Source organism: Pygocentrus nattereri, chromosome 23 (assembly GCF_015220715.1).
Source record: "Pygocentrus nattereri isolate fPygNat1 chromosome 23, fPygNat1.pri, whole genome shotgun sequence".
Taxonomy (NCBI): domain Eukaryota; kingdom Metazoa; phylum Chordata; class Actinopteri; order Characiformes; family Serrasalmidae; genus Pygocentrus; species Pygocentrus nattereri.
Window position 1 is genome coordinate 2819845 of NC_051233.1, and position 13962 is coordinate 2833806.

The 13962-nt window shown below is 45.2% G+C and overlaps 1 protein-coding gene across 1 annotated transcript in view; it reads right to left on the reverse strand.

Moving 5' to 3' along the window:
- The window catches only part of LOC108414757 (MOB kinase activator 3B), a 57297-nt gene that overhangs the window by 22824 nt on the left and 20511 nt on the right, over nt 1–13962 (reverse strand). The window contains exon 2 of the mRNA XM_037533130.1: nt 11600–12270. Within this exon, the coding sequence (XP_037389027.1) occupies nt 11600–12017 (418 nt within the window). The 5' untranslated portion in view covers nt 12018–12270. The remainder of the gene's footprint in view (nt 1–11599; nt 12271–13962) is intronic.

The window sequence follows — 13962 nt, forward strand, 5'->3', positions numbered from 1 at the left end:
CATCATCTGAAAACTCATGTTGGCCTTTACATTGTGTGTAAATTTCATGAAGGATGGACCAAAATAAATGACTTGGAAAAAAGTCTGGTTCCCTAAGCTTACAGCGAAAGTCCTGCATGTTTTTTCCTTGTAAAGTCGCCATTTTGGAGATACAAGGTTTTTGTTCCGACAGCAGTGACATGTATATATATATTCACAGATTCCCTTCCAGTTTATTTTACATCAACTTCTTTTTTATCAGGGTTGTTCACTTCTGTCTCTTTCACCTCTCACTTTTGAGCTGCTACCTAAATGCTCTCTCTGTGTTATTACTATTATTATTATGACTATTATTATTATTACTACTACAGAGGACCTGCTCGGATTTTCACTGCCGTAATTTCAGAAGAAATCATCTGCTCTCAGATCACAAGACAGACTCTTCTCCTGCCAAGATTTTCTCTTTGTGGCCGCACACAGCACGGCACTGTCCTCTACTGACCCCAGTCTTTGATCTGAGGAAAAATCTACACTCAAAATATGTAACCAGGAGGGTAGTTTGACTCACGGCCTGAAAACATGCTGCATGAAATCAACTGAATTTCATGTAAAAGCAGCAGCGTCCACAGCTGACTGTACTCTTTGTTCATAAAATAATGCTTTTTCTCCTCTGATAAGCACTTAAAGCCAATGAGCGGAACAATCACAGGAACATGGGACGTTATGGGAGATAAACAGTGATGCTATTACTGCCTCAGCATTATTATAATAATTAAGAAAGTACGTAAAGCTTAATAATCAGTGTGCTCGTTGTCTAGCCATAATAAAATGCTTAATAAGCCAAGAAAGAATAATCAGGACTGATATAGTGTGTAATTTTGTACTGTATGTAAACTTTTTTTGCACTTTTGTTAACTTTACACACCCTATATGCTCTTGAGTTGGTCTACCAAGTGACATTCCTGCGTACATTTGGTGAACAAAGTGATTCTGATTCAACAAATTGAGTTGGCGAGTCATCATCCAGAGTGGTTTGGCGCGAAATGCGCCTTTCTAGAGGAATCTAGAGTGAAAATTGGTCACCATTATAGTGCCTCACTGTCCTCCCCCATAAACTAGTGAGCCGAACTGCGAGTAGTTTGTTGTTGACACCATCAATTTCCATTCGCCCTGGGTTCTTCTGCTTCTATGCGATTCTGCCCCCCCTCAAATTCACGATTCCTTTGACAAATCAGGTCCCGACAGGCCACATTCACTGAACAGACAGCAACGGCAAGCAACGCTGGAACTGCGGAAAGCAAAAAGGCTCAGAGAAAAAGATTAAACGGCCGCGTGTTTTCACCCAAGACAACACGTCATAAGTGAAATAACAGATTCCGCGATAAATATTATTTTCAAATGGGGAGGGGGTGGAGGGCACGAGAGTGAGGCGGCGAGAGTGAGGCGACGAGAGTGACGCGACGAGAGTGACGCGACGAGAGTGACGCGACGAGAATGAGGCGACGAGAGTGAGGCGACGAGAATGAGGCGACGAGAATGAGGCGACGAGAGTGAGGCGACGAGAGTGAGGCGACGAGAATGAGGCGACGAGAGTGAGGCGACGAGAATGAGGCGACGAGAATGAGGCGACGAGAGTGAGGCGACGAGAGTGAGGCGACGAGAGTGACGCGACGAGAATGAGGCGACGAGAGTGACGCGACGAGAATGAGGCGACGAGAATGAGGCGACGAGAGTGACGCGACGAGAATGAGGCGACGAGAGTGACGCGACGAGAATGAGGCGACGAGAGTGAGGCGACGAGAGTGAGGCGACGAGAGTGACGCGACGAGAATGAGGCGACGAGAATGAGGCGACGAGAGTGTCGCGACGAGAATGAGGCGACGAGAATGACGCGACGAGAGTGACGCGACGAGAGTAACGCGACAAGAGTGACGCGACAAGAGTGACGCGAGTCACGGCAGTGACAGCGGGAGGAGGAGGCCGCTTCACTTAACCTCACGTTCGACCCAGGCGGCCGAGCTGCCAGCTGGGGGCGGTAACAAGGAGGCGGAGCGGCGCTCTCTCGTTCCCTTTCAGCCCCGGTGCTCACAGCGAGAGAGAGAGACACAAGCAGCAGCAAGAGACTGACCGAGCTGAAAAGGCTACTTAGCTCAAGCCCCTGAAAAGTGGCCAGCGGACCACTGGTTGGGTTTGGTTTGTTTTGGATGAAATGAAAGAAATGGCTGCTGCAGCTCTGAATCCTGCCTCCAACGTCCTCCTTGAGCCCGCAGTAGCACAAATCGTACTGATAAAGACTTTTTGTCGCACAGCGGCAGTACAAACCTTCCAGCTTTGCTTGGCGTTATCTGTTCAGTGACTGCGGCGTCTGAGGACCTGATTTGTTAACGGGAACAGGAATTTGAGGGGGAACTGAATCGGATACAATACCTGTTGATCGGCTATAGTTACAGGCGAGTAACTGCAACAGCATGTCGGCTCATGCGCTTTGATGAGAATGTGGTTTTGAAAGGAAACAGGGAACCAATCCTGGAGTTTTGGTCTATATTAAAAATATGTTTTAGGCCAAAACTTTATAATAAAACTATCACAAAACAATATCTCAGGCATCAGGCGACGCATTCATTACCATTTTGTGTAATAACTCAACGGGGTGTAGCTTTTAGAGCCATTAAATGCTTCAGACGTCTGGTTCCTAGTACTATAAAGGTGAACAATCCTGACTCTGTAAATTTCTCTAGAAAGGCGCATTTCACACCGAACCACTCGGAATGATTTCGTTTACATCTAAACCACTGAACGATGGAGTCGTTTTGCCAGATTGGTGGAGTTCCCCTTTAAACTTGACACACCCAGGCTAAAAATCACTGAAATAGATCCTAATATTTATTAATATTATGCATTTTCGTTTTCGTACTGCTTTCTCCCCTTCGCCCTCAGTGTGTAACGGCCTCGATCTCAGAATCAAATATCCTTACTGGAAATATGAGCATCATTACGAACAAAACTAACACACTTAAGACATTAAGCTCATTGTCTGTAACACTGAGTGAGGGCCAGCCGGTCAGCGCTCGGCTAAACACGTGCAAGGCTGTGTATGCGTTTCAGTAAAGCCTGTGAAATCCTCTTTCAGGGAACAAGTGCTGTGGAGAGTTTCAGCAGCAGCTCACGCTTCATCCTAAGGGCCTGTGAGTCGTGAATCTTCAGCAGGAGACAGAGGAACAGAGACAGACAGAGAGAGAGAGTGTAGCACTGCTGATGGAGTGAGAGAGAGTGTGAAGTAAAGGATTACATAACTCACATATTCAGAAATGAACAGATACACGCAGAGGGAGAAACTTTAGAGACGCACTTAAAGACTTTACATGATAAGAGGCATGACATACTGGCACACACACACACACACACACACACACACACACACACGCACACACACACACACACACGCACACACGCGCACACACACAGAGGTGGGATCACTTTCAGTAATAACCAAAACTTTAACACCGCTTTTTAAATGACTTGTTTCTTGATTTTCTGAAGGAAAACAGCATAACATCCTCTACACACTTAAATATAGATTTTATTCTATACATTTTAGCGCATGTTTAATATTTATTTCGTTTAAAGCTACACTACACAAAACCAGGGGATTTGGAGATTTGGAGACCTCTCTGGTGGAAATGTGTAATTGCACACAAAGTGTGGCGGAACGGTCGGTTGTGTCAAATTCACGGAAAAGTTGAAGAGATTTTTGAACAGCATTGCAAGAGGCCACTCAGGACACTACGTCACCTGCCTTGCTGACCACGACCTTAAACTGCCCTGGACTCGGGAGGCTGCGTGAAACATCAGCCTGGAAACACGATGCTCTGATCTCGGACGCAGGTGACTGACCACTGGTGCTGCACAGGCTGGCACACTGCCCGATCCAAAAGGTGCAGGTTACACACACGAAGTCCAGAACGTTCCGAACTCCAACTTCAATCCCTCACGGCTGATGCTGTAAGGTGTTTAGGTCCACTAGCTGCCATGGTGACCTCAAAAAGGGCCTGATCGCCTCAGTTAACCCTTAGAAATCAAGAGCTATTGCTTTTGTTCAGCTGTAATATTCACATGCAAGTATGGAATTACACATTAATCACATAATGAATTGTTTTACATTTACATTCAAATCACATATCAAGTCTATCATCATCATTATCTTTAACCGCTTAGTCCAGATAGGGTCAGGGTAGCTGTAGGAAGAGCAGAGAATCCCACCCGACCCTGTTCCCTGCAACTTCCTCCAGCTCATTCCGGGAGACCCTGAGCCGTTCTCAGGCCAACTTGGAGATATAATCCCTGCAGCAGGTCCTAGGACGACCGCGGGGTCTCGTCCTAGTAGGCCTCCACCGGGAGGCATCCAGGGGGCATCCTGATCAGATGCCTGAACCACCTCAACCGGCTCCTCTCAATGCAGAGGAGTAGCGACTCTACTCTGAGCTCCTCCCGGATGACTGAGCTCCTCACCCTGTCAGGGAGAGTGCAGCCTGCCACCTTTCTTGGATCAGGGCATTGCAGTGGCAGAAGGGCTGGTGTGGTCTAGGGATCTTCAGAGATAAGTCGTCTGCCTCATTATGCTCCTTTTAGGGACTCCCAAGGCGAACAGGTTTGGAGTGAAGACCAACTCCAAAAATCATCTATGACTTAGGGATGCAGGATACCGGGTATCCTTGCCTGGGAGAGGGTTGCCAGGACCTAACCCTGGAGCCAGGTGTGGGGGTAGTATTCCTTGGCAAGCGCCTGGTGACCAGGCAGCCCACGTAACCCGGCCAGGCTCAGCCCGAAAAGGCAACGTTTGTGTGGGCCCACCACCCGCAAAGTCCAGCATGGGGGATCTTTGCAGTGCCGATAGGTGGAAACTAACTCGTATCAAGTCTGTATGTTTCAATTTTGTTTGTTTTACTATCAAAAAAGAAAACGTCAAGGATCTTTTACATCAAAATCAAATCAGAAACTTCTACTTAGACAAATGCAAACGTGCAATGAACTGAATGTTTAGAACGTACTCAGAACAGAGTTTTGAGTTAGATTTAAAAAGCCTACAACAGTAATATCAAATCACACCATCTTGCTGAGAGGGTTATAGAGACACTATAGACTTTGTAGAAAGCCCTCGCTGTTGTTAAGCAGTGAGTGTGGGCACTGCACTACTGGAAGAGCTCCACATCTTCAGAGCCTTAACACAGGACTGCATTGTTTCGGCCCCGTGGTACGCTAAACTCCTCCGCTCTGCCTTTTCTTCCAGCCGTCCTGAATAATGCATATTTTACCCAATACAAACAGAGGCAGGCTTGAGCCGGGGCTAAGGCGAACGCATCAAGACTGAATAATTTATATCTCGCTCGCAGCACAGACAGGGCCTTAAAACACATAGGGATGAGAGAGAGAGAGAGAGAGAGAGAGAGAGAGAGAGAGAGAGAGTGTGTGAGAGAGAGAGAGAGAGAGACAGAGAGAGAGAGAGAGAGAGAGAGAGAGAAAAAGATTGCCTCTAGCGGCTCAAGTACCAGCGGTATGAAGCAGGGTGGGATGCTTCCAGATTTGAATCATGCAATTATGATACAAAGCCTAAGAAGAACCATGCAATTTCAAATTTGAATAATTCAGGCTACGAGGAAATTCCTTTGGTGCTGCGCAAACACAACAACACACACTCAAACACAACAGACATCGACAGATTAAAATAATAAACGACTTGTTCAAATAAACAAGGGGAAGATTGTGGAGTGTCTGATATTTTATCTACATAAAATAAAAGCAAAAGTGTCCTGAACAAATGAAACTCATTAGGAAGGCAGGCTCTGTTGAGGGAGTCAAGCCGGACTCTTTGGAGGCTGTGGCAGAACAGAGGCTCAACAAGCTGTTAGAGATCCTGGACAACACCTCACACCCCCTGCATGCCACACTGGATAAACAGAGAAGCTCGTTCAGTGGCGTCTGTTACAGCTGCGCTGTGTCAAAGAGCCGTGCGAGATCTTTCTTACCCACTCATATACGGCTCTACAGCGAGTCTCCTCACCGCAGAGACGGTACTGATCTCCTGCTGTCTGAACTGAGCTGAACCTCATCACCGAATCTCCTCTCCTGTTAATACTCAATATCTCACAACTGCTGCAGTAATGAGTCTCACTGTCACGTCAGACTGTAAACACTGCCGACTCTCATAGTTACGCTTATACTCACTGTGTTGTAACTTCCTCATTCATATCTATCTGTCTGTCTCTCTGTTAGTCTGTCATCTGTCTGTCTATCTGTCTGTCTTTATAAAGGTACAGTGCTGGGTGTGATCGCTCTGCATTGACATCCTTCTGGCGGATACAGAAGCAACAGATGGAAGTTCACAGCACGCATCACTTTCTCCAGCTACTCTTTCTTACAGGCTCCTGTACCACCACATATGGAGAAGGACAGCACACTTTCCCCAACAGCTCTATAAAAGCGCATCATATAGTGTCTCGTCACACCAAATGTCTTAAGCTGTGTCATAAAGCCCTTGATGAGCTTTTCCCCAACAACACAGCGGCACTGCACTCCCACTTCTCAGCCACACACGTTGGAGCAGCAACTGACCTAAGAAGTTCCGTTTTAAACAAGCTTAATTTTTTCAGCACCTTGGGTTAAATCTCAGGATTAGTACAAAATCCTGTAGAACCAGTGCACCATTACCTGCGTTGTCCACCTGGAAGTAAGTTGTCTGCTGTTTTTTACAGTTTAGAATGTTGCTCATCAGTGATTTGGGCCCAGTCCCACTTCACCCCTCGCCCCTACCACTTAGCCCTACCCCTGGGTTCAGGTCTAGGGGTAGGGTGTCCTGATTCTTATTGAGACAGAGGGGTACATGGCCCTCCAAACAGAGAGTTATGATTAAAAAAAGGAAAACCAGCCAGATGGAGAACAAGAGACCAAAGAAACCCACAAATGTGAGAATGTTCTCCATTTGAAGACTACAATAACCATATTGGGGGTCAGTCGTGGCCTGGAGGTCAGGGAACCGGCCCTGTGACTGGAAGGTTGCTGGTTCAATCCCCAGCACCGACAGTCCATGACTGAGGTGTTCTTGAGCAAGACACCTAACCCCCAAATGCTCCCCGGGTGCCGTGGATAGGGCTGCCCACCGCTCCGGGCAAGTGTGCTCACTGCCCCCTTGTGTGTGTGTGTGTGTGTGTGTGTGTGTGTGTGTGTGGTGTTTCACTTCACGGATGGGTTAAATGAGGAGGTGAAATTTCCCCATTTATGGGATGAAAAAGTGTCTCTTAATATTATCTTCAGTGTCGTTTCAAAGTATTACGGTCGTTTTCTTCATAATAAGCATAAACCATCGTAAGTAGTAGTGCTGATATCTCGACAGCTAGCTAGCTAAGTATTTCATTCCACTGTAAATGGTGGAACGGGAAAACTCGAACAAGAATCTGGTGAATATCTGTCTTCAGCTTCACATCACTGAAGAATTAGGGGGGGTGATAATAAATAACTGCCCCCCTCTTTGAAGGCGTATGATCCCTAAGTGTAACTAAAGCCCAGCAGTGAGGAGCTGAACTTTCCCCTCCTCTGCTGTCCCTGCAGACGGGCAGGGTCGCCTACAGAGCGGCGCTAGTAGCTGTTAATGAATTGATGCTCTGTTTATTTGAGGGTCCCGTTTCAGAGGGAAGATCTCAACCACTGCCCTGTAACTCAGTTCCCAGGGGTTAGGGTGACACTCGAAAACAAGAGGTAGGGGTAAAAAGAAGAAATGGGACTGGGCCTTGGAAACACAAAAGTATCGACGTCATAATAATAAATGATAATACATGCTGTCAAAATGTTTTCCTCTGATATGAAGGCTTTGCAATAATTCATACTGTTAAAATGTTTAATACTGCTATTATACAGACGATGACCACTGAGCTGATGACGCTGGTCACTGATAACATGATAGGAAATTTTCTTCTAATATGAAGCCTTTGTTTTGTCATTGCTCCACAGCACTGGCACCTGAGCCACTGGTTCAGGTTGCAGAGGGTGACTGGTAGGAGTGAAGGGCAGGTCTCTGGGGGATCTGATGGCTCTGAATAATTGACATCACGTTGGTGATAGTATTTCAGGTTAGCAATACCTCTCAGCCTCCAGGCCCTGCTCAGAGTGACGGAGAGGAACGGAGGGAAGAAGGTAAAGGCTGGTGGAAGGCAGGAGGCCACTGAGATGGGCATTAGAGCAGAGCTCTACAACACAAGCTCAATGTTTTTCAAACGTGAACATCTGATTTTTTTTTGGCTCATCAACGTAGTTTTACCCAAAACTAAAGAAGCAAACTTCAGGCACCAAACACGTCCTGGCTGACTGACTACACATTTTCCAAATAAACGGCTTTATTAACTGACTAAAACGCCCAACGTTGAAAGATTTAAGGGCTTGAAGTCAATCCAAATGGACCCTTTTCACCGTAGCTCGTGTCCCTAGTCATTCAAAGCAGAAATTCATCACCACATTATTCCATTTAAATACAAAATTATTGGCTTTTCAATAACATCTGATCAACTTTCGCCTGCCTCTAAAAGGGCTTCTGAGTTTTGGTGGCATGACCGTGCACTAGTGAGTAGGGAAATATATCAACCAATAACATCAGGTTTCACCTCCACCACTTACCAGCTACTTTTACTTTAACCAGCGGTTCTGATGTGAAAATCTGCCCATTTATTTGTATTTTATTTTCAGCAACACACTCATAACTGCCTATAATGCATTTATAAGGCATTATAAACATGGCTATAAATATTTATAAAAATGCATTACATGTTACAGCCATGCTTATTATGCATTACGAATTGTTAACATAATTCATAATGCTGTTAACACACGTCAGAACTGTTCATAACACATTATAAGAGCTCATAAGCTGTATTAGTCCGCTGTAAGTAAAGTGAGGCGTGCTGGACTGAAGCCTCCTCCAGGGTTAAGAGTGAAGTATTTACTGAAGGATTTACTGAAACACTAAAACACACACAGTAAAGCTCATTACAGGCTTCAGATGTCAGAGTTTAAACTAGAGCTGCCCTCAGTGTTTCACCCAATGTGGGAAAGTCAATGTTCACCACTGTTAATGTGCACCACCGTTAGCCTGGCGCTGACTTAACACTGCATATCCAATAGAGCGCCAGCAGAAATCAGCATCACTGTAGTGAAGTGTAGTATATTAGTGTTACAGAGTGATGGGTTCTATGACATTAGAACCAGTGAGGGAACAAATTATAATGATATCACTCGATTATCTCACCCCTCGCTCCCCAGGCCTTCACTCCAGAGTGACTTCACGCTCAGTGTGATGTCAGAGGAGGTTGAGGGGAGGGGCTGGTGGGCACTCGGTTTGCTGTGATGTAGCATTTAAAGTGGGACGCTGGTCAGAAAAGCTCACTGTAGCAGTGATTCTAGGCTGGACGGCCTGTTTGGAGCATCTGAATATTCAGGACTGAAGCCCTGAAGATGCAGCTCTAACAGCTCCAGCGCTGAGGAATATAATACTGGAAATCTCAGTAAATAAACTCCGTGTTTGTCTTTACTTTACGCTCTCCAACTTCTTTGGCACTGAGAATATAACATGTTATTAACACTGTTTATAATGCATTATATTAACAATTCATAATGTATAATAAGGTCATAAATGTGTTCATAGATGCTTAAAAACACGACATTGACAGAACGTGTTACTTAGTTCTTTTTTTCTGCACTACACCTTCGTCTGCCTACTTAGGGATGCTTGTTTGCTATTATAAGCAGCAAACAATTCAGAGTGAACAAGACAAACAAACCCAAAAACCTGGCTTGCTCATCATTGTGAACACCCACCCGGCACCAAATGTTAGAGATTTTATTTATTCCCGGTGCGTCACATGAACATAACAACGGTCCTCTTGTATTGACCGTCTAATACATTTGTCTCTGTGGTCAGACGGTTAAAAACAGGCTGATGAAAGTGATCATGAACAGGTGTGACCTGCCAGATCACAGGTGTGCGAGTGTGGTGTGGGTTTGGCCTCTGGTGGTGCTGATGTAGTGCTGTCTAGTCTGGTGTTTCATGTCAAGATGAAAGCAACCCTTTCCTTTAGAACGTGTCCTGGCCTTGAGTTACAGCCCGTAGTATAGCAGTGTCTGTTCCTGAGCTTTACAAGAATAAGACATCAGTGGACTTTGCCTGAAGGCCACCTGAAAGGTCATGCCTCAATTACTAAGTCTGAACACAATAGCCCGACTACGAGACTGGACCAAACCAAGAGGCTCACGTGAGCTGTGTCCTCGGGTGTCCTCGCAACCATATTAGAGACCGAATTTATAGCCTAATTGTTGTCCAAAAGTTCTCTGAAAGTTGTCTAATGGTTTTCAGACAGTGTTGTAATGGTCCCTAGTGGTTTTCTAATGGTTTGTAATGGTTTTCTGAAGGTTTTCTAATGGTGGTGCAATGGTTTTCTGAATGCTGGTTGTCTAATGATTTTCTCAAGGTTGTCTATGGGTTTTCTAATAGTTGTCTAATGGTTGCCTAATGGTTTTCTGGAGGTTGTCTACTGGCTGTCAAATGGTTGTCTAATGGTTTTCTGAATGCTGTCTATTGGTTGTATAAGGGTTTCCTGAAGGATTTCTAATGGTTTCTAGTGGTTTGTTGGTTTTGCCAAGGTTGTCTACAGGATTTCTAATGGTTGTCTAATGATTTTCTGAAGGTTTTCTATTGGTTTCTAATGGTTTTCTATTGGCTGTCAAGTGGTTGTCTAATGGTTTTCTGAAGGCTGTCTATTGGTTGTATAATGCTTTTCTAAATGTTTTCTAATGGTTTCTAATGGTTGTATAATGCTTTTCTAATGGTTTCTAATGGTTGTTTAATGATTTTCTGAAGGCTGTCTATTGGTTGTCTAATGGTTGTATAACAAGAGGTGAATGATGGCTAAAATGACTCTCCTTACTCTGGAAGAGAAAAACGTTCCTCGACAGAGTCGATAAAACAGGCTGAGATCCTTACAGTTTCCCCTGAACTCCTGATCCCACTTAAACTGGCGGAAAGAAACCAAATGAGTGTTTTCCTGATGTTTATATTTATCTCATACTCCTCTCTTTCGCTGTCACTTCTCTCATTGAATGGTGGCCTCGTAGCTTCAGTGCAAAACTGAGGAAGCAAACTTCAGTCAGCAAACACGTTTTGGCTGATTGACCACATTTGAGGTTAAACTGTTGCGTTACTGCAGTGCTGAGAATGATCCACCACCCACATACTACCTGCTCTGTGAGGGTCCATGGGGGTCCTGACCACTGAAGAACAGGGTAACGAGTATCAGAGAAACAGATGGACTACAGTCTGTAACTGTAGAACTACAGAGTGCAGCTATACAGTAAGTGGAGCTGATAAGATGGACAGTGAGCGCAGAAACGAGGAGGTGGTCAGAACGTTCTACCTGATTGGTCCATTATGACGATAATTTCATCCCCTCATTTCTAAAAATATCTTCTTAGCAAGCCTCTCTAGATCATCTCCACTGATCGCTTTCAGTGCTTTTCAACGTCAGCCCAGCACAAAATGTCCCGTTTAACTGGCGGTGAAGTCTTTTACAGTGGCTTTACTCACCTATGCTGGTGGGGAAGATGTCCTCGTTGTTGATCTGCACTTCGATCCAGTCCATCAGCAGGTTCATGTACTGCGGAGCGGGCAGCGCCGTGGGCTTTTTGTACTTCTGCTCGTCTTGCCAGCGGTACTCGTAGCGCGGCCCTCCGGACATCACCGGGCAACTCTTCTCTGTGCAGTACTCGCACACGGTGCCGTAGATGAGGTTGATGCGGTTGAAGAAGTCCACCACATGCACTGCCACCCAGTCGTTCAGGTCCTCGCCCGGCGGCAGCTGCACAGCCGCCCGCAAGTCTACGCCCGAGTGCAGCGACGCCTGAGCCTTCTTGTGCAGCTCGAAACGCTGCGTGCCCGGCTCAAACTTCCGCTTGGGCCGGAACGTCTTGTCCTTGTTGAAGACTTGCTTGAGCGCGATGGACATCCCTCCTGTTCTGACGTCTATCAAAACTAGGAATGAAAAATGACGATGACCAGAGGGTGGGAGAGGAAGGGGCCTACAAGAGGGGAGGAAAGGGATGGAGGGACAAAGGGGGATGGATGATGGATGAATGGATGGATGGGTGAATAGAGAGAAATTCCAGCAGTGTCCAGACGTGTCCAGTGGACAGACGTTAATCACGACAGTTTGAGGTTCCTTCAGCTGATGGTGGTCCTCTACGTTATGGCATGCTCACCTGAAAAGAAAAGAGTGATTAGTTAGAGTTTGAGACACGATTACAGTCTTAAAAAGCGGTTCTTCAGGTAATACAATAAACATAACTGAACCATAATCCACTGAAATGATCTGTTCTAAGCTGGACTGACTCCACACACCCCGCCTCGCCTTGCCTCCAAGCTTTTACTCTACTGCTCTGTTTTAAAACATTCAGTTATGAAAAACGAACAAATACCAACTTTTCACCTGGAGGAACTGATTTAAGCTTCACAATCAGACCTTAGAACCACTTAGAACCTTTGAGGGAACATTTACACTGTTTGTACCTTGACGAATGAAAAATGACCCTGCACAGAACCTTCATTTCTAACTGCGTACTACTCAAAACACAATCGCTTCTCTAAAGCGTCTCCTGAGTTCTGACTGCAACATCATGGACAGCGGGCATGGAAAACTAAATATTAACCGTTAATATCGTGTTTCACCTCATGTTTCGGCTTCATAAGTTATAGTGATATAGTGATATAATTTTACATCGTTTTCTATGTTTTCATTACTGTTCTCTCACTACAATACCCAGCATGCAGCACACAAATACATCATGCAATCATTGGCTACCTCCGTGTTGTCAACCAATTCTGACCGCTTGCTGCTAAGCTACTGGCTAATAAACACAACCAAGCTGGTGCTCTGACCTCAGTCATTTCAAAGAGACCCCACCAGCCCCGCCTATCATCGAGAGGAATTGCTCGGATAGGCTGGCCAGGCTGCCAGTTCATAAGCTCTGTGACATTTATTATTTAGGATTTATCAAAAACCCAGAAAAACTACACTCAGATTCTGGTTATGAAGCAGCCCTAGTTTTATATGAATGTACCGTGAGGCATTGATCTCGCAACAATTTTGGAACTTTAGAATCCGTTATAAATAATTATGATAATATTTTTAAAAGTATGCATTTATTTTTGGGCCAAAATAAAAACCAAATCAAGCAATTTTTGAAAAAAAGAAAAACAAAAAAAAAAATAGAAAAACTTGGGTGTAAGGTATCAGCAGGCCCAAGCAGGCCCTCGGATACTTGTTTGTATTACTTAATGAGGACCCAAATACTCCTCAAACTAAAAATTAGGTTTCCCAATTAACAACAACAATACAAGTACGTACACAGGCAACTATGCATTATTAGTCGGCCCCCTGCACATTACTATCTGCAATTGTCCGCTCGTTCCATTGGTCAGATTTCTATGCAACTGCTACCCGAAGAATGATAGTCAAATCCAGTGAGGCTGTTTTATACTCATTTATAACCGGGCCATTCTTGAAGTAGATGCAGAGTGTCTGCAGGCGGGTGTGGGGCTGTGAGTCATCGTGTGTGCTTTCCAGATTCGGGGTCCGAGAGATTTAAACATAACCGCAGGGCAGATGAGCAAGAGTGTGTATCAGCAAAACCCACGACAGATGTTCTGCTACTGCCGGTCGAGTCAGAACAGGGCAGTTGTGTAATAAAAGCTGAGCTATTACTGTCAGCGCAGACATGGTGAGGCAGAACTCTCACATGTGCACTGCAGGGTTATTGTTTGCCCTGTTTAAATAGTAGCGCAGGGGATACAGGCTGATAGACATCAGCGCTGATGTGTTCCTACACGCTCGGCCTCGGTGTAGTGGATTGCTTTTCTCGTAAAGTACAGTTTGAGAAATTACACTGACTAGT